At 32.3% G+C, this 20415-nt stretch overlaps 3 protein-coding genes across 10 annotated transcripts in view; all 3 read left to right on the top strand.

Moving 5' to 3' along the window:
* The first annotated feature begins 64 nt into the window (after positions 1 to 64).
* On the top strand, positions 65 to 6235 carry LOC122523592 (aftiphilin). 4 transcript variants are annotated; one of them, XM_043645444.1, is made up of 8 exons: positions 65 to 303; positions 718 to 829; positions 1203 to 3088; positions 3237 to 3449; positions 3523 to 3660; positions 3734 to 3794; positions 3980 to 4111; positions 4280 to 6235. In XM_043645444.1, exons 2-8 carry the CDS (start codon positions 727 to 729, stop codon positions 4861 to 4863), a joined length of 3117 nt encoding a protein of 1038 aa, XP_043501379.1. In that variant the 5' UTR covers positions 65 to 303; positions 718 to 726; the 3' UTR covers positions 4864 to 6235. The 4 variants fall into 4 exon arrangements, with proteins under 4 accessions (XP_043501379.1, XP_043501378.1, XP_043501380.1 ...); XM_043645443.1 differs by having other exon boundaries at positions 714 to 829; XM_043645445.1 differs by having other exon boundaries at positions 65 to 307; positions 714 to 829.
* Positions 6236 to 6619: 384 nt separating this feature from the next.
* Positions 6620 to 10048, top strand: LOC122523593. Of its 3 annotated transcripts, none has more exons than XM_043645449.1 (3): positions 6620 to 6790; positions 7181 to 9708; positions 9791 to 10048. In XM_043645449.1, exons 2-3 carry the CDS (start codon positions 7195 to 7197, stop codon positions 10013 to 10015), a joined length of 2739 nt encoding a protein of 912 aa, XP_043501384.1. In that variant the 5' UTR covers positions 6620 to 6790; positions 7181 to 7194; the 3' UTR covers positions 10016 to 10048. The 3 variants fall into 3 exon arrangements, with proteins under 3 accessions (XP_043501384.1, XP_043501382.1, XP_043501383.1); XM_043645447.1 differs by having other exon boundaries at positions 7140 to 9708; XM_043645448.1 differs by lacking the exon at positions 6620 to 6790 and adding an exon at positions 6822 to 7075 and having other exon boundaries at positions 7140 to 9708.
* A 672-nt stretch (positions 10049 to 10720) lies between these two features.
* LOC122523528 (amyloid beta A4 precursor protein-binding family B member 1-interacting protein-like) overlaps positions 10721 to 20415 on the top strand; it is a 123069-nt gene continuing 113374 nt past the window's right edge. The window contains exons 1-2 of one of the 3 annotated variants that reach the window (XM_043645335.1): positions 10721 to 11358; positions 11480 to 11601. The gene's annotated coding sequence lies outside the window, so the exon portion shown is untranslated. Of the gene's footprint in view, positions 11602 to 20415 lie in introns of all 3 variants that reach the window. The other 2 variants (XM_043645336.1, XM_043645333.1) reach the window with 2 other exon arrangements.

Genomic DNA, 20415 nt, shown 5'->3' with positions numbered 1-20415 from the left:
TACGATAAAAAATGTAATTTTGAAAATGGCGCTTTTTACAAATGGTAGGTGCGCAGATGGCAATTGCGTTGCGAGAGTGCAGAGAACAGGTGATATTCCTAATGTCTCATGATTTTATCACTGTCACGTATTTAATCGTCACAGGGACGATCGTCGATATTTAGTATTTGGATGTGACAGTATCAATTGTGTTAGAAAATAGGTGATTTCACAAAGTCATTTAAAAAATGAATAGTATTAGATAAAATTGTAAAAAAGTGCTCCTCATTTTTTGGAGCTTATATACGAGACACTTACGTGTGTGTAAGTATGTACATCTGTCAAGGATTTTTCCTTATAGACAATACATATATAAATAAAAGCCTATTAATTGTTTTACTACATATAATTAGGCTAATATTTCTTCTATTATATTTTAATAAAATATTTTCTAATTAAATGTGAACCAGATGTAACCTATAAATGCGCTAAATGTATCTACCATGTTGAAATACTGCAAGAAAAACATTCAATATTTTGCACAATTGTAATATATATTCTTTGAGTAATTACTATAGAAAATATTTATATTAGAATAATTTTGTAATATATATTATATAATATATAGGAATAGAATGTATTTTATTCAAACAATAATTTTGTAGGATATAAGATATACAAGATTGGTGTGACACTTATAAGTATTATTAATTAAATTAATTTTGTATTTTAAGGTAGGTTTGAAAGATGGCTTTTCCACCTTTAGTCAGTTCTACGCCTCCACCACTGGATAATTTTGGAGATTCAGATGAAGATGAATTTGGGGATTTTACAGCTGGTGGAATCGATGGTATGGTTAGATTATATTTTTAACCCTTTAAGTGTTAAGAACGCATATATGCGTTTATCGATAATTATGCAAAAAATTCATTGTCATTTAATTGTTTAGAGTCTTGCCATACCAAAATTATACTCGGTAATAGCTTTCTCCTATTATTTCATTTGGAAGAATGACAATGATAATTTAGTTACTCCTAGTATAACCAACCAACAGAGTTTGCATTAGTGAATAAATATTCTATCCTTATAAAACGCTTTGATCAAGAATATTGAACACTCAAAGGGTTAATTGTTACATGATTTATCATAGTTTCAGTCGCATGCTTTCATTTAATATTGTATATTAAAATTAATGAATTATAATAATTTTTATTGTTTTACAGGCTTATCGATTACATCAGATTCACCACATAAAATGATCACTCCTATTCAAACTCCAATAATGTCTGAAAATGTATCTCCTAAAGTTAACGGAGTTAATTATTCTCCAGGATCTAATAACATATGCTTGAAAAATGATTGTAGCATACTTAAATGTAATATTCCAGATGACATATTAATTGTTGAGAAGGCGGAAGATATTGTGAGCAACATAGAATTACACGATCATTCAGATAATAGTAGTATTAAACAAAATAATTTTCACGATGATGATAATAGTATCATTAAAAATGATAATTTAAATCTATGTAGTGAGAATGATTTAAAAGCTACAGAAAACAATAATGATACTTACGATCTTTGTACTCAGGTCATCTTAGATAAAGTTAATTTAATTAATAAGAGCTTAGTCAGTAGCAATAATAGTAGCTTAGAAAATAGCGTGAAGACTGTGAGCGAGCATGAAGGTTCATTAAATAATTTGGAAGTTAATGACGATGTAGAACCTTTAAGCCTAGATTTAGATGACCCCATAAATACGTCTGACGGATTACAACATCTAGACAATGATTTTTATAATTACGAACAATTTAAAGATTCCGCAGACTGGAGTAGTTTTGATAATAATCAAATATTGCATAAAGAATTGTCCGTTTCGCAAGCTAATTGTTTTGATCTGCAATATGAAATTGTAAGCAATTCATATGATGATACAATTATTAATACAGCCAATGATACTCACTTAGACTGCAAATCGACGGATGAAAGAATGAAAAAGAATGAAAGTAATAAAATCGTCAATGTTACAACAGATAAGTGTGAATCTACGCAAAATAGTAAAACATTATCCGATTCTCTTCCCTTTCAAGACAAGGATGTAAAAAGTGTAGACGTTCTTCCTCAATCGGACTGTGATTTAACTGTTGAGGAGGATCTCAAAGAAATTGGAGATACGTTTGATAAAAGTGAAACGTTAAGTAACGATATTGTATATACCTCTTTCAGTTCTGCTTTGGGTATAGATAAAACTGTAAGAAACAAATCAAATCTAGATTGTAAATTTGTAAATAACGGTATTGGTACCTCGCCTAATCTATCATGGAGAGATAATACAAATCTTGAATCAAATGCATTTGATACGCTGGATGTAATCGAAAATGTTACAAATGAGATAGTTAATAATAAAAATAGTATTGCAATCCATGAAAATACATTTGCTGTGGATACAAATTTAGATAATGGAGATACTTTCATACAATCTGCTTTGATAGATAATAATTCGTTCGATAAAGAAGATCCTAATTTTACAGACTTCAAATCTGCTCAAGATTTTGATAGTGCGTCAATGACCGAGCGCAATTTAAATATCATATCTGATAATTTATCTAATACAGTACAAATTGAGGATAACTTATCCAAATTGTCGAATGAAACAGATTTTCGACAAAATCTCTCATCTTTTGTAAACGTATCACTGCCAACGAATAAAACATTTTCTAATCATATTGCACAGGCAGAATGTAGTGATTTAAAAAATCATTCGGATTTGGAACGTGCCACTTATAACAGTAGAACCTGTATAGACAATTTCGAAAACGATGAATTTTCTGACTATCAAGAAACGTTAGGAGAAAATCAAATGCCAACAAATAAAAAGAGCGATACCTTTACAGTACTTTCTAACCCAGAAATTGTAGACGATGATTTTGGAGATTTTACGAATTTTTCAAGTGTGGAAGATGAATGGACATCTAACGTAGTTGATCCCAAAGTACCTGAAACTGATGATGACTTTGGAGAATTTAATAATTTTGAATCATCAAACAGTACAGTAGAAACACAACAGTTTAGTTTGAGAGAATCTATGTGTCGGATAGAAAATAAGAATGTAAGTTTAGATTAAATTAATGAAACATCTCTATAGTTCTAGTACGTCATACCAGAATATTAGCACATTTGTCGCATGTTTGTTAATTCTGCATGTTATTTAACTTGCTCGTATCATCGTCATATAGTAATCATGTGATTATTTCCAGGCTGCAAACAAGATAGAAGATATAGTAACAAATATGTTTAGCGTGATGCCTACGCTTCCAGAAACCGATTTAAAACCTTTAATTACAAAAACAGATAAAATCTGGCAGTGCTTGAAAAACGTAGAAGAAACTAATGCTTTAACTTATCAATGGTCTAATAGTACTAGTAATAATGTGCTTTTAAATGCACTCGGCATTGATTCGCGTAACATTGTAAGTATACTTCTTTTTTTTCAGTACTATATACATAACTTTAAATAAACGATAAATCTTTTCTCATTTATAGTTATTTGGACCAAGGTGGAATTCTAGTGTTCCAAGGTTCGCAGCTAATCTCGGCTTTACACCGTTGGAACCGATAAAGGCATCCGTTGATTCTCCACCATCAACTACAAATAAAATGCAAGGAGTATCTACTTCAGATGTAAGTGTAATTAAAATATATAATTAACTATAAATTCATTAAAGCACAATTAATGTTTACCAAATCATACCAGGAAGTACCTGCTGCCCAATTTGATTGGAATAGTTCTGGGCTTGTAAATCCTTTAGATGCTAGTAAGTATAAATTGTGTTTCTAAGAAAATTACTATGATGCATAAAGAAAAAAATGAAGGAAGTTTGAAATACTAAAAAAAAAAGGTTGCTTTGGCTTTTTATATACGAATACTTTTTTCTAAGCTATGCACGCATATTTAAATGTATATAATACATCCTCTTAAATATCACAAACAATAATACAGGTGGTGGGTTATCAGCTCTTCTACCATTGGATTTATTGTGTCCGTTTGACCCTCTACTAACACCCCACTGTTCCACATATTCCGAATCCTATCATCAAACAGCTGCTTATACACGGGACTCCATATATTATTGTAAGTGGTAGTGCTAGCATTATCCTTTATCCTTGCACACTATAATAAATGTATTATCTATACATGCTATCCATAAAAAAAATTTTACACACATCCCAATAGATGATACTGTATTTATTTGATTATTATTAATATTTTTAAGAAACATTTACTTTTATTATCGAACAGATTCATCAGATCCAACCGTTATCACCGAGAACAGCAATTTACAATCCATAAAAATATCAAATAAAAGTACATTGAATCCTTTCAATAGTGGATTGAATGATAGCATAAAATCTCAAAAACAACAAATACAAACAGGGAAAATGATCGAACCTCTGCCAGGTCCACACACAATCGATTGGAAATTGAAAGAGGAACACGATGTAAGCGGAGGAGGAGGAGGAGGAGCAGGAGGAGTAGGAGGAGGAGGTGGTGGTGGGAAAGGAAAAAATTATCAACAAAAAGTATTAAAAAATGCTCCATCAGTAAACAATAAATCGTTCCTAGTAAGTAGTAGTGCTACGAAAAGTCAAGACTCGTATTATAGAAAATCGTCATTATCGAGAAGAGAACATTTGCAAAACGCGGAACATGTAGTCGTTGACAGGTTTGGTAGACCAATGTCTGTGCATGCAGAGACTGTCAAAGTTTTGAACCAATTGCCAGATTTATCATTTTTAAGTGCTAGAACTTTATTGTATAATCGTGAGCAAAAGCAAATAGTTCAAGACTTGGGTGCCATGATAAATCGGAAAATGCCTGGCTGAGTAACGTCGGTCTGAATACGAGTTTGATAAGGTAACACGAACAGAATGGAAAATAAATTTTTAATAGATACTCTAAACAATCAGTATAATCAAAAAAACAAGAAAACAAATACTTCTGCTACCTTTCAAACCTGTGTTCAGACCAACCTCTGATCCATCTTGGCTCTTCCATGTTGGTATCATTGAAGATGTTATGTCGTAAATGATATAACTGATGCTTGGTAATTTACTACTTATATTGGCACACAACAATGCACTTGACATTCCAAGATATATGATTGTTTGTGATTATTAACTATGGTTGTTATTATATAGTTATCCAGCAAAGTATTTCGAATTTGTTCTATTATTATTCTAATTTTTAATATCTTGTTTATTTGATCGGACAATCGTCGATTAGTTTTAGGAAAATATACGTTTAATTTTCTTTTAAATAGGTCACACATTTCAGTTACAAAATTTCAGTACGTGAAATAGAACACGAGAGATATTTGTTAATATTTGGTTTTACCCCCTGTTCTAGTCTACACTACAGATTGGATGAAGTTTTACACATGGTGTATTTGCATGCCTGTGGTAAATTTTGTTAAAGATATATCCATTGCAAATCTTTACCTAAGATAATACCTAAGAGCTTAAACTCTTTAAAGTATTATCGTATGATTCTGTATTTATATTACATGTTGCTGCCTTTGCAACGTGTTTGTATATTAGAATATTTAAAAAGAAGAAGAAGAAAAAGAAAATAAAATAATAAGCAAAAGACAGATAGATAATTTTCCATGCAAATATATTACTTTTACACTCGAATAACACTGTTATCTCTATTCCAATATAGAATAATTATTCTATTCATAAATATTCATGTCAGTTAGGGCAGAAAATACTTAAGGGAGGAAACAGTGGCTATGGTTCAATTTAATCGAGAAAGAAAGAAAAATAATGCATTCTTCTTAAACTATTAGTGAAGAAAAGTATTTCGAATTATGATGTATATAACACAAATGTTCATATATACACATAAACATGTATTTTTATTTTTTAAATACTAAGTGAGAGAGAGTGCATATTTTTCTTTGCTTCAATTATTTTAGACATGGTCTGCATACTAATTATAAGTCAATTACTTTAAATCCAAACCAGTTTTAACTGTTAATACATGTGATAAATTTGTCAAGAGACGATATTAGATTGCCCAACTTTGTCCCTTGACATATTTATTACATTTTCTCAATTTCTATATAAAAAAAACAAAAAAGAATAAGAAGAAAAAGAAGAAAAAGAAAAGAAACTAGGACGTGATACTTAAATATGTCATAAATAGCCTTTACATTGATTACCAAGATATTAAAACACTAAAAAATTGCTATTACTAAGTTCGTTATTTATTAATATTAATATTGTAATATATTATATATATATTTTATGTAAAATATTGTCGATAATAATAATACATAGGAAATCATTGAAAAGAACGATTGTATTATTCTTAATCGGACATTGTATTTATGTTATTTAAACCAAATTCTTAAGTATTATTATTTAAAGATATGGTTGTGGAAATGAATGAAAATTAATGTTGTATAAATTTATGTAGTTTTTTTATTCGTTGCTTTTTTATTAACAGATTTTTCATATGTTACATTTGTCATACAATGTATTATTATATTTTATCGTTATTTAAATTTGAAATGAAAACGTACCGTAGTAAATTGCAGTAGTGTATTTTCAAAATAGCGCCATTTGCATATCCACGCATGCGCCATTAACTCTGAGCGCATAGTGACGCCATTTTATGACAGAGGATTTGTGTTTAATAATTGAGAATCGCTCGTAATATTGTTCTCATATCAGTGATTTATCGTTATCAAAGTAAAATGATTTTCACCCAATCACGTAGCAGAAATTTCGGAAAGTGTTGCAAGAAGTAAGTTGATGATATATTTTTATTATTTTCCTTCCCCTCATCCCGTGACATTATACTGTTCATAACATATTGCGCGTTCGTTTTGAAACCAGAGTTATGCAGAAAAAAACATTGTAAACAGTGAAAGCGATAAATTATTTTGAATAATTTAAACTGTGAGATATTAGGATAACATTTTTTTTTAAGATTTTTATTTTATATCCTTTTTTTTTTAAAGTTCATGATTTTTTTTTCAAGTGAATTGTATCCAACCTAACAAAAGAATATACAAACTACGTATTTTGTGTAAGTTGATTAATATCTATGATGTTATTAACGAATTTGTGTGAAATATTTTTCTTATTTACAGTTCTACGAATAGAAAAGATAGAAGTTATTTATTTGCTCCAGAATTATCAACAGTGATGAATGCAAGTGGAAGAAAATTAAGATCTGGTAAAGTAATTAATAAAGTAGCTGGCAGTGGCAAATCTGCGATGAAGGCTGACCCCAAAACAGAAAATAAAAAGGTAACGACCAAGGCAGTAACCAAGGCAGTGACTAAAACTTTGAAATCAAAACCTGCAAAATCTGACTCTGTCAAAAAAAATAAGGTTAATGAAAAGGAAGAAAATGAGAGCATGTTGAAAACAAAAAGAAAAAGTAGTATTAAAAATAGGACTACGAAGCGTGTAGTTTTAAGTAGTAAAAGAAAAGCGAATATTTCTGAAGCAGAAAAGTCAAAGGGTTTTCGACAAATGTCTTTGAAAGAATCTTTTTTGAATCAGGAAGCTTTATCCAAACGACTTCGTCCGAGAAAAGATTGTAGGAATTATTGTGAAGATTCTGTTGTACGACGAACAAGTATACCGTCTCAGCAAGAAAATGATCCAACAGAGAGCAATAAATTGAAGTTGCCTGTGTACAAATCCATAAAACTTAGTAATGACACTTTAAGAAATGTAAGTGACATATATGACTTTAAATTTGATGAAAACGACTCTAAAGAAAAATTAATAGGTAAAAGAAAGAAACGTATCATTAAACGAGCAGTACAAAAGAAAACCAAGAAAACTAAATGTGTTGTACAGAACAAGTTGAAAAAAGCGCGAGTGACTTTAGAAAATATATCTAACGATCCAATAACATTAATGAAAATGAACAAAATTGAAGTCAATACTGATAAGAAACATGCATCACCATCAATAAATATTGTAAAGGAATCCGACGATGACGTTAACAAACAAAATGAATTAATGCCATCGATTGACACCAACAACTTGGAAGCTGAATCTAATAACGTGCAACATTCAGAAGTGAATGAAGTACCATTGATACAAGATGTTTCTGAAGATAATAAAAAGACAGCGCATACTAAATCATTTGGATCTAGAATAATTTCTGTTGAAAATATAAATAACACAGAGGTCCTGATTAATACTACACCATTGAGATCACAACAAAAAACATTTGCACCATTTAGAAAAACAAATATTTTTGGTAAAACGGCTAAATCATACTCTGAAAGTACGATACACAATTCGTTAATCAGCAAATCTTTGTCACCAATTAAAAAGTTGACTACAGATTTTGATACTGGTAGTCCTTGGAGATTGTCACCAGTGAACACATTTTCTCAAATGAAGAGTCTATTCCAAAGTACGCCGCAGCCTAAGATGTTGCAAATATTGGAAAGTAAAATAAAAAGAAGTACGAAAGATCAAGGTATTAAATGTTTGGAGAGCACTAAGAAAAACAAGGTGTCGGAAACGATTAACGAAGATGTAAATATGCAGAAAATGTTTGAAAAATCTAATTTATCTAACAGAAAAGTTGGACAAGTCATGAGAAAGTTTGGAAGAGAAATTACAAATTTAGATAATTCTGTAGTAGTAAACAACGAGAACATTGTTAATGAACAGTATGAAGAAGTGGAAAGCAATAAAGAATTAAGACTTTCAAATAAAGATTTGCAAAATACAATTGGTATTACATTTATAGATACTCCTGTGTTAAACGATACAAAAGAAGACAAGGAAAACGCTGTACCTAAATCTCCTTCCAAATCTCCTTCCAAATCTCTTTCCAAATCTAAGAAATTTTTGAAGAAAAGATTAAGAAAAACTACTGATATTAATTTCTCTCCTAAACGTAAGAAAATTTGTATAGAGAGTAAAGAGAATTCAAATATGCAATTGCAATTAGAAAGCACAATAAAATTGAATCGCAGCGATTCTACATTACATTCCTCAGACAAAAATCAAGAAGAAAGTAAAGAATTTTTTGAACCACAACCTGGACCATCTGGTTTACAAAGCTTCAAATCGCCCAGTCACAAACCATTGCAACAAACAAATTTAAATGGTTTCTTAAATGTAATGGAAATACCAGAGAGTACTAGGATAAGTACGATTCATGGTATTTTTGATGATGCACAATCAACGCCTATTTATGGTAAACCTTTTAAGCCTATAAAAGCGACCAATGCAAAACGCATGGAATTGGACAACGCTTTTGGATTTAATGATGTTAGCGATACAATTTTGGATATATCGCCGATTCATCCGGAGAATGAAAATGTAGAAGATAAGAAAATTTTGAAAATGAATGTGGAAGATAAAAAAGTATTGAAAACTAACACTAATGTAGAAGAGATAAAAAGGCCATCAGCACTTCCTATAAGAATATTACCGAGAGAAATAAAAAAGAATATAGTGTCAGAAAAAGTAGATGCTGATGAAAACGATAAAACAAATAAAAAAGAAATTGAGAAGGAAAATGCGATAGCAGAAAAATCTTTGTCAGAGACGAAAAACAAAGTCATAGACGTAATCAGTTTTTCCGATACATTTGATATGTTGGAAGAAGCGAAAGAGGTACAGGATGATAAGTCGTTGGATATACCGTTATTTACCGATCTTCCTACTCATTTTACAGAGGTATGTATTATCGTTACAATATTTTGATATATTTGATATTGTGCTTGAGAAATTGCAATAAATTTATTCAAACTTTGTTTAGCCTCCAAGGCGTTCATACAAAAGAAAACGCAACGTCAGATTTAATTTCCATGAAGATGAGAGCGAGGAAGAGGAAGATAATGATAACGATAATAAAAAAATTAACAGAAAAAAGAAAAAATATGGAAAATTGAAGGGACCTGAAGTGAAAAGAATGGAGGAGTGGGTTCAAAGTATTAATGAAACTTTTCAAGAAATTGATCATTACGAGCTAGTTGTAGAATAGAAATATATAAAAGCAAGAATCATTACATTATAATAATTTTTTTATTTTCGTATATATTTATCATTTATTTATCATATGAATGCGTCATCTTTTTATTTTCGTTTTATCGTAGGGCCCTTTTTTATTAATGTTTTTATTAACCGATCTTAACAAAATACTATATCATATAAAGTTTTTATTATTTTAGATGTAAATGTATATGTATACATACATTTTAGATTTATCTAGGTCCTTCGCTGTTTATATATGTGTTGTATAAGATTGCATATAAAAGAAAAAATGATAATATATTTATATCTGTTCTGAAACTAATCGAAATTTATTTCATTATATAAGTCATATATACATAAATTATAATTTTACCAAAAAATTTAAATATTCTAATTAATTTAATTTTTTTATCTATAACGGTAATGTAGATGCGTTTCCTTATCGATAGAATATTATCGGTAATATCGACGGTCAATATCATTTACCATCAGAAAAAAATTTCAGTCGATAAAGAAGTGACTGAAATGACCAAATCTATAGTCAATAAATGAACTGACCGTTAGTTTGAAAGAATCTCCGCAAGATAGCGCTCAAATATCAGCGCGGTTGAGAGAGGGTGGTGGTGGTATAGAACGATGCGCGCGCATGGTTCGAAGGGGGGCATGCGCAGGAATACGGGCGAGTAAAACGTCTGGAAGTTTAGTGCATGGCGGCGCGAGGCCCGTATCGATATCGTCGTATCGCGCACCACTCGAGCTAACGTCCTGGCCGGGCACGAGTGCGTGCGTGCGTGCGCGCGGTGCGCCGGATTTCTCTCTCTCTATCTCTTTTTCTCTCTTTTTAACTATCTATCTATCTATCTATCTTTCTCCGACAGTTAGTCTATCTTCGTTTGTCCGTCAGTCTTTCTCATTTCAACTAACGTGTCTATTTTTCTCTTTCTCTCTCCTCTCCCCCTCCTTTTCCCTATTCCACCTCCTTCCCCCTCCTCCTCCCACCTCCTTCAATAGCCACGTTCCCTCTCAGTCTTCTCAGTCGTTCGCATCTTCTTTCTCCTTAAGCGCGTTCCTTGCGCGATTCCTTTCCTTTTATCATCGTCGTCCTCATAATCAGCCTCCACCCTATTTCTTCTTTCCCATCTACCCTTTTATTTTTTACCAATCTCCCACCCTTCCTCCCTCCCGCCGCCGGTGCGTAGAGGTTGTGCTCTCGAAGAGATCGCGAACACGCGCGCGCGCCCTCTCTCTCTCTCTTTCTCTCTTTCTATCTCTGTCTCTCTCATGCGAACGTTGAAGGCGATCGTGGCGCGTTTTGCGCCAAAGTGCGCGACCGGCTTTTAACGCAGAGCACACGTTAGTTAGTTCGGTTTGTTCTTTATCGGGGATCTCGTGTGCGAGTTAACGATTTCGTACGAATACTAGTGTATTTCTTGGCTGTTATCATTTTACTAAGGTCTTCTTTATCTCTCGTTAGTCTTCAGAAGATTCGAGGACATCCCAGGATCAGTGTTGAAGACTCTGAGAGCTGCCTTGCCCTGTTACCTCGTCTAGGATAAGCTGAGAAAGTGTGCAGAAGAAGTAATATCCTCCCTTCTGGTGAGTCCTGTAAAGATTTTTTTTTACTTTTATTAGTTCTTCCTTTTTTTTAATGAAATCTTGTGTCCTGCAAAGGGGTTTTTCTTTTTAGCAACATCTTTTCATTTCCTTTATTTTTTCAATAAAAATATTTTGATTTAAATTATTAAACGATTATTAAATCGTATATACGAGCGAATGATACGCTGGTGTCGTCGAATCGGTGACTCGTTTCAAGTCTGATGTCATCCCCGTTCAATGTCAGAGGAAGTCGTTTCCTATCGCGTGTCTTTCGCGATCTCAAGAAACGTCACACACTTTCCAATATCTCGTAGTTTGAACGTCATTCCCCGAGCACGTTTACATTACGTTTCCATCTAAAGCCGACTTATCCACACGTTCCAATATTTTAATCCTTTTACTCGAATGAACTTATTCGAATTTCCGAGAATCTTTCACGATTTTCTCTTAATAAATATTTGAAAGGAAACAAAAAGAAAATTCAAACTTGATTTACAAGATATCAGCTTAAAGGATTTCTTTTTTTATTCGAAACGAATCGTGTGTTTATTTCCTTCGTGTAACAGAATTTTTGTTGGATATGTTTCATTTCTTTCACGATGTCTTTTTCTTTATCGAGTCCATTTATCGCTGTTGTTGAATAGAATGAGAACAAATAGAAAAGAAGAAGAAGTGAATTCTGTTAGAGGTTTCCTTCTCGTTTTCATTTCCGATCGACACGGCACTGCACGACACGGCACGGCGCCGGTTGAACGATGTGAGATGGTGATGGTTCTACTTGGACGTTAGGTTGCCTGGTTGGTTGGTTGGTTATATATTGTAGGAAAGAAGGAAAGTACGAAAAACTGAACCGGTGCTCGGCCGGCTCTGACACGCTGCCTAACGATCCGGAAAACGTTCGAGGGGACGAGAATCGATTCGTTCTTCGTGAATGCGAACACGTCGATCTCTCTCTTTCTCTTTCTCTTTCTCTTTCTTTTTTTTTATTTCACTCTCCTGCCTAACGAAAAAGAAAGGACAGAAGAGAGCATGGAAAACAGTGTATAATACTTTCCAATAGCAGCATCCAACTCAGAACTGAGAACGGTCACGCGTTATTCCTAAACGACGCCACAGGTGTGGTCGTTGACTCCTCGTAGTAGACGCAAACTAATCGTGTCATCATAATTACGATACTAACCATTCTATTTTCAATTGATTCCATTCGAAATTATTTGTCTCTGAAAAATATTAAGACTGTATTTCAAATTGTTTATTTAGATTTAATTTTACCGTCATCTTCTTTTTTTTTTAATATATGTTTTCGTATATTCTTACGTTTAATTTGTATATTTTTTTTTTCGATTTCAGATCCATCATTTTATGTAAAAAGACGTTTTATAAGATAAGGGAATTATTTATCCTGGAAGAATATTATATATATATAAAACTAAATTTAATATTATTTATTTAGATTTAAATTTACCACGATCTTTCTTTTTTAAATATATATTCTCGTATATTCTCGAGTTTAATTTGTATTTTTTTGCGAATTCAGATGATTTTACTTAAAAAGACGTTTTATAAGATAAGAAATTATTTGCCCCAGATAAATATTAAAACTGGATTTAAAATTCTTTTTTCAGATTTACATTTACCATCCATCTTTTCGTTGCATGCCTGTCTTCGTATATCCTCGTGTTTAACTTGTATTTTTTGCCAATTCAGATGACCCATCATTTTACTTAAAAAGACGTTTTATAAGATAGGGAAATTATTTGTGTCGGAAGAATATTAAAATTTGCTTTAAAATGATCGATTTATTTTAGTGGTCAATTAACTTTCACCATCATTTTTTCTTTACATGTATGTCCTCCTATGTTTTCGTGTTTAATTTTTATTTTTTTGCGAATGCAAATGACCCATCATTCTGCTCAAAAATACATTTTGTAAGACAGGAAAATATTAATGCCGTTTGAACTGGTTTTCTATAATGATCGATTTATATTGACCTTCACTGTCATATTTTCCTCACATACATATCCTTGCGTTTATATTTTTTTTTGCGTATTCATATGACCAATTATTCCGTTCGAAAAAAAACTTCGATTATCTGTTGTTGAATTTATTTTTTATTATGTTTTTTTTTTTTCTATAAAGGTTAATGATCGTTCGGAATAGGGCAATTAAAGGAACTTTAAACAGGAAGTTGGAAAAATATAGAACGATGTAGAACGACTTTGAACGATTCCCGATTACATGTTAGTTCCTATCGTTCCACATGTCCGTCCTATTAAAGTCTGCTAATTATGTAGTAGCTCCCTTCTATGCTAATTATAGATTAGACGTTAATAGCCCGATTAGATGGGAGTACAAGAAGAAAAAAATAAGAGAATGATCTTGCGGCTTGGGCCAGTCTCAATCAGTTTTAAATGAACTGTATCTTTTACTTGATAAAAGAGTCGTTAGCATCCTTTAAGGTTCTTGGGGTCGTTGTTCCCTTCCCTATGGGGAACTGAAAAGAATTAAATCGTTTCTATGAAAGATTTTAAAGATCGTAACTTCAGAATATGTAAAATAAAATTAGAATATCAACCATATGCGTTTTATTTGCAAATTTTACATGTTATAAATGATACAAAAAAATTATGTCTAACAAAGTACATGGAAAAATATTTTAATTATAAGAAAATTATCTCACAATTCAGATGCAACGTTGATGCAACTCTGATGGAACTTTGATGCAGTTTAAATGCAATTTTGATACATATGACTTACAAATATTCTTACGAAGATCGAAAATTTGAGTACAATGTATATGACTGGTTTATTATATTGTATTTGGGAAAAAAGTTATCCTCTCGACATTTAATTCAACGATACTCGTAGTTGCTCGTTAGATTTCATGAAATGATCGTATGGGTTACGCTCGATTTACTTGTTTCCGGAACGAACCGTGTCTCTTCTGTATTTCTCTCTGTATATGCAGTATAAACGTTCCTGTACAATTGTATTTTCCAATATGTACCTTCTACGTAAGCTCGTAATCGTTTCGTAAATGATCCTATCATTTCTGTACGGTTCGTTCTAACACAATTGTGAGAACATTTTTGTTTAAACAGTTTTACATTTCTTTTTTTTTTTCAATAATTTACGCTCCACTTAAAAATTCATATGTTGTAATGCAGTCTACTTACAAACACGTTTACCAGTTTAAACGAAAAATAAATTAGATTACGAAGAAATCATTAAGACAATCTTGACTAAATTTTGGCGCAATTTTCATGTAATTTTGCAATTTTATTACTCGTAATAAAAATTTATATCGTTCATTGGCCGGCATCCAAATTTTCGTATGAACAATTCAGTATTTTTCTTTTTAATAATTTTCATCTTATTATTAGATAAATTATTTTAGTTAATAGTTTAAAGTGAGGTTGCAGTAGCTAAAGGATTCAAGAGGATCAACGACACTTGGGCAATAGGGACGGCTAATTTGAGAACGGACTTTCATTTACGGTTTAAATCGAGCGTAACGTGACGTCCAACGAACCAAGAAAGAGAAAGAAAGATAGTTAGATATATACACACATTTATGAGATTCTAAATACGTCTATAAGGACAATAAAATTAGTTTCGAAATACAAAAATAGCGAGCTGCTTATCTACTTGAATGTATTAACTCTATCTTGAAAAAGATAAATGACGATACGGTTAATTTAATATTAAATAGGATTAAATCGAACGAGTTTTTGTACTTTCTACGATCTATACGATCCATTTGAAACTTCAATTACGCGGTTAGTTCAATTCAATTTACGACTCATTCGAAGATTTAAAAAATAAAATGCTTTGAATTGTTATACGTTCAGATAAAACAAGATTTTATCTAATATTTTATCTAATCGTGCGTTATCGGTTCAAATTTACATCGTTCCTTATCTTTGTTGAATTATCTTAACATTTGTTACATTTATCGAGCTCTTTTCTTGTAAAGGCTTTTTTTTTATAGTCGAATAGATAATCCACGAGAGTAGAAGTGCTTACGGTATTAACCGGAAACGGAAATGAGGAGACAGGCTACTTACTATATTGTATGCTCATCGCATTGTAATTTAACCTACGATGCATATATAGCAAGAACTATTTCAATTCTGATCTATTAGCAATTATACGTTGAAGGAATATTTTATTGGCTTGCATCAAAATAGAAAAGAAATTTGATAAAAAGACTTATGGTATTTTTAGATTAATATTAAATTAATTTAAATAATAATAGTATATTATTTATATTATAATTATAATTGTAGAGGAAAAGGAATAATACGTCGAAGAGATTTTTTATTAGGTTGCATCACAATAAGAAAGAAATCTTATAAAATGATTTATGGTATTTTTAATTTAACACTAAACCTACCCACACAATTATATAATATGTATATATTAAATATAATATTAAATTATATAAATTCTCAAATTCTTTTTAGTTTAATAATAAATAAAATAATGTTTAAAGTTTAGGCTACAAAATAGAATTCTATTATCAGTATCAACAATTTTATAAATTGATTAGTCAAAATTTAAATTTCAATCGAATTATTTGAACTTACGGTCATGCGTAGATTACACTTTCCTTTTTTATTTTCCTCTCTCGTTCCTTTTCTGCTTGATCGAAGTTATACAGTAAATCTCGTATCGATCATGCAACGAGTTGATTCAAATTTCACTGGACTTGCACGTAGAGATGCGTTAGATCGCACGATAAACCTCTTTCGCGGTTTCCAATCATCGTTGCAACTACAATCTCGATGTTATAGGATAAAGAGAAAGAGAAGAAAGAGGAGGATATAAATGAGATATTCCATTATAGACTTTAAACGATATATAATTACATTCCCTACTTACATAAAACGAGATGGAAAGTTCATTTAGATTTGCGATAATTTCTACTTCGAATTATCCTTCTTGGATCATTAAGGTATTAAAATAGGAAGGAAGACAATGACCGAGCATTGTGTGAGTATTCTAACAAACAACCAACCAAGTAACCAAGTAACCAAGCAAGCAACTAAGAAGCAAGCAAGAAAACTGTTCAACTTAACTTGCGGCGATACGCATGCACGCGTTTGCTTCTCAGCAAAAAGAAACAGAGCCCACGTTTATGCCAACTCTCTTTCTTTCTTTCTTTCTTTCTTTCTTTTTTGCTCTTTCTTTTTAGAGTTAGAAGAGGTTGGTCACTCGAGTAGTAGCGAAATAGAAGTCGACCTTAGGAAAGTTATCACGATGAAGTTTGAAACTTCTCACTCAACGTGTCAGACCACTCTCTTTCGTATTACCTTCGGTAATGGCACCTTTCTTCATTTATTCAAATGTCCCCATGCTTTTCAATGAAACTAACAACGTGCTCTACGAATATCATACCATTTTAATCAAAAGGCACGAAATTACTATCTTCTAGCTACTTTCCTTTATTAAACGAACCGAACTACTACTCCCCTTGAAATATTCTCGGCATTAAAAAGATCCATTTGTTCAACCCCCATGACAGATTAATTCGATCACACTTTCTGTGTATTTTAAGTATCATCTTTCCATTTCTGAACGGTGCACCTTTATTGACCTCGTTCATGACCTCGATACAAATTGATCGAAATCTCGTCAGTGCGTTAGGATCGGCGCGAAAGTTTTTTTCATATTTGAATACAAATTTGAAACAAAATTTCTTTTTCTATTCAATCTTCTTCAATTATTTTCAAACTGTTTTCTCTAGAAAATTACCAGAAATTACGAAGAAACATTATCCCCAATCTAATCTATAATATTAATATCAAAAAACTTCGTTGGAACTGATCCTTTTTTAGCTTCCACCCTTTCTTAGTTTCTTCATCATTTTATCGTTCCAACTTTTTCTTCTTTTCTTAGAATGTTGATATTTTTATTTGTGTCGATAAATGGTCGCCCTTTTCGAAACTGAACTACTTCAGTTATTAATAGAGTCCCCTATCTTTCTCTTGGGGGGGGGGGAGTTATTTTTTTGTTTGTTCTGGTAGTAGTAGCAGCAGCCCTTCATCGATGGCATACGCACGCCACTTCGAACGTGGTGGGGTGGAGAAAAAGAAGAAGAAGAAGAAGAAGAAGAAGAAGAAGAAGAAGAGAAGGAGGAGGAGGAGGAGGAGGAGGAGGTGGAGACTATGGCGGGTGTACATATCGTGCGGCAAAAAGGCCGCACACCGTAGGAGGACGAGCACACTTATGCGGTTCGTTCGCATACGTGTTCTCTTTTTCTTTCTCTTTCTATCTTGTTCTCTTTCAAGCTCATCGTATACTCGCGCATGCATCCCCTTTTTAACTCTCTGGGCCCCTCCTCGGCTCAGCGCCCAGACAGAAAAAAGTGTCCAATAAAAATAAGTCCTTAAAGTGGTTCCCGCCAGTACTCACGCACACCCATACTCTTTCTTTTTCTATTTTTGTTTCATCTCTCTTATTTCTTTCTCTTTCTCTTCTTGGTCTTCCCCATTTTGAAATTTCTTTAATCTCCATTCACCATCAGGTGTCGCAAAAATTTATTCTCTTTTTTTCTTGTTCTTTTGCTTATTCTTCTTCTTCTTCCGGTATTTTGAGTATTTTGAGTATTTTGTGGAAATACCTAAACGATAAAGTATCGGTTTTTATATTTTTGTTAGTACTTTAAGCCGACGAAAAGCTTGTTAGCATCATTTCAATTCTTTTTCTATGGTGAATATTTCTTTTTTTCTTCGTTTTTGTAAGAGAGACTTATTTTTTGTTCTCTTCGTATTTTTTGTTCCCAGTCGCGACGTACTTTATCGCTTTCCTTCGGGATTATATAAAATATCTATAATCTTAGCTTTTCGATCGGGTTCCATGGCTTGGAATCTTTTGTCGTTCAACATGAATCATCATCCACCTCCGTCGTTGATATATTATCGAGAGACTCGAGATTCTACGCTTAGCGGATGAGAAGTTTTTCAATAAAAATAAGTATCGAATAGTCGATAAACTCTCTCTTTTTTTTTATTTTATTTTCTGTTTTCATATTCTTCTCTTCATTCTATCCATCTGACTCATCCAAATATTATATTGGACTAGTTTAGATTCAAAAGTTATTAAATAGAGTTGGATAATCCTCGTTTCTCATAGTTCTTCTTCTTTTTCTGTCACCATTTCTTAATATTTTTCATATCCAGTTCCTATTGGATGATTATTTTCTTGATAATTCTTCTTCTTCTCCTTCTTCTTCTGTCATCATATTTTAATATTTTTCATATTCAATTCCTATTAGATGATCACATTTCTGACAACCTTTTGTTGAGATTGGTTCACATTTTTCGTATTTACGTAATGAATTGAAAAGTTTTGAGCTCAATATAGTAACAATTATATTTTTTCGTGCCAATTCATTTTTATTTGTCGACATAGTCTTCTTTTAAGTCTATACGCTTATGTTAGTCCAGGCAATGTTCCAAACGTTTCAACCTCTCTAAATAGTAGTTGGCGTCTTGTTTTGCGAAATAGGTACTCAGGGATTCTATGACCTCCTATTCGATGAAAATTTCTGTCCTCTGAGGTAAATTTTAGAGTTTAGGAAACAGGAACAAGTCACTGGAGGGTAACATCCGATGCATACATGAAGTGGACAATCGGTTTAAACTGCAATTCGTGAATTTTGCCTATAGCGAGTGTTGAAATGTAAAAAAATCAGATAGACATCATTTTCGTTTACGACAAATTCTGATATTCACTCGCACAAACGATTGTTGCACCAAAATTGAGGGGCTAAAATTGTTGAAATTTTCAAACGTATCTTTCAAAAGATATCCAATCGCATCACTGAAATGGCAAATACGACGAATGCCATTTTTTTGATGAAATTCAACATTTTTCCAACTCACCCTTCGTAATTCCTGTTGGACAATATCGTTTTGAAAAATATTTGTCGGCATTTAATTCGTAGATTTGATTTTTTCAAAAAATGCTAGCACAGACATTACGCATTACCATTTATGGAAGTGGAACGTTTCGAATGTTATCTTACCACAACGTTTCTTGTGCCCTCCCTTATCTCGAATCGTCGTCATTTGCAAACGTCGCACTGCATCGTAGACGCGAAACGTATATCTCTGATGCGTAAATACACCTCGGGTAGTCGCGATCCTCGAGCATCGCGATAACCTTCTCGATTCTACACAGATATTTCTTTCAAGTTCTTAGTCACGAGTTAACATTTGCTTACAGTCAACATTTTTTAAATCAATAACATTTTTATTCAACCAATAGGAAACATTTGAAATTATTATTATTTTATTATTCATCCCATTTTACATTTCCTCTACCCAGTAAACATTTCTAAGACAAATATATTTGTCTTCCCTCATCCCGTTTGCAATTTTATTGAAATTTTATTTATGAATCAATTGTATCTGTCATCAATTAATTTCATTTATTCATTTATAAATATTTAAAGAGTAACCCAAACGTTTCATGTATTTTCTCACTTTTAATTTTTCTTTTTAACGTTTCCTCAAAGGCTAAGTGAAATCAATGGAGCATTAACAGCGTTTAGGAAATCCTGACAAAGGCACGGAGTTTTCTTAAGAGGCTGTTTGTACCCTTTCTGCTTGGTATTCGACACCTACCCCTTAACCCTTTCCTTTTTCGGTCGTTTTTAATCGACGAACGTTAATTCTCAAGCTCGAGGAAGGGTGTTTTTTTTCTGTGTGGTAGTAGTGTGCTTCTCGAGCTTAACCGTACCGGGTTCCTACCGTTTATCGCGAATGTTTGCAGGGTTTATCTTGCACCACTTTGGAATAGTCGAGT

This window comes from Polistes fuscatus, unplaced genomic scaffold (assembly GCF_010416935.1).
Source record: "Polistes fuscatus isolate 324 unplaced genomic scaffold, CU_Pfus_HIC Scaffold6, whole genome shotgun sequence".
Lineage (NCBI taxonomy): Eukaryota > Metazoa > Arthropoda > Insecta > Hymenoptera > Vespidae > Polistes > Polistes fuscatus.
The sequence above is the reverse complement of the archived record's forward strand: the minus strand, read 5'-3'. Positions and strand labels throughout refer to the sequence as shown.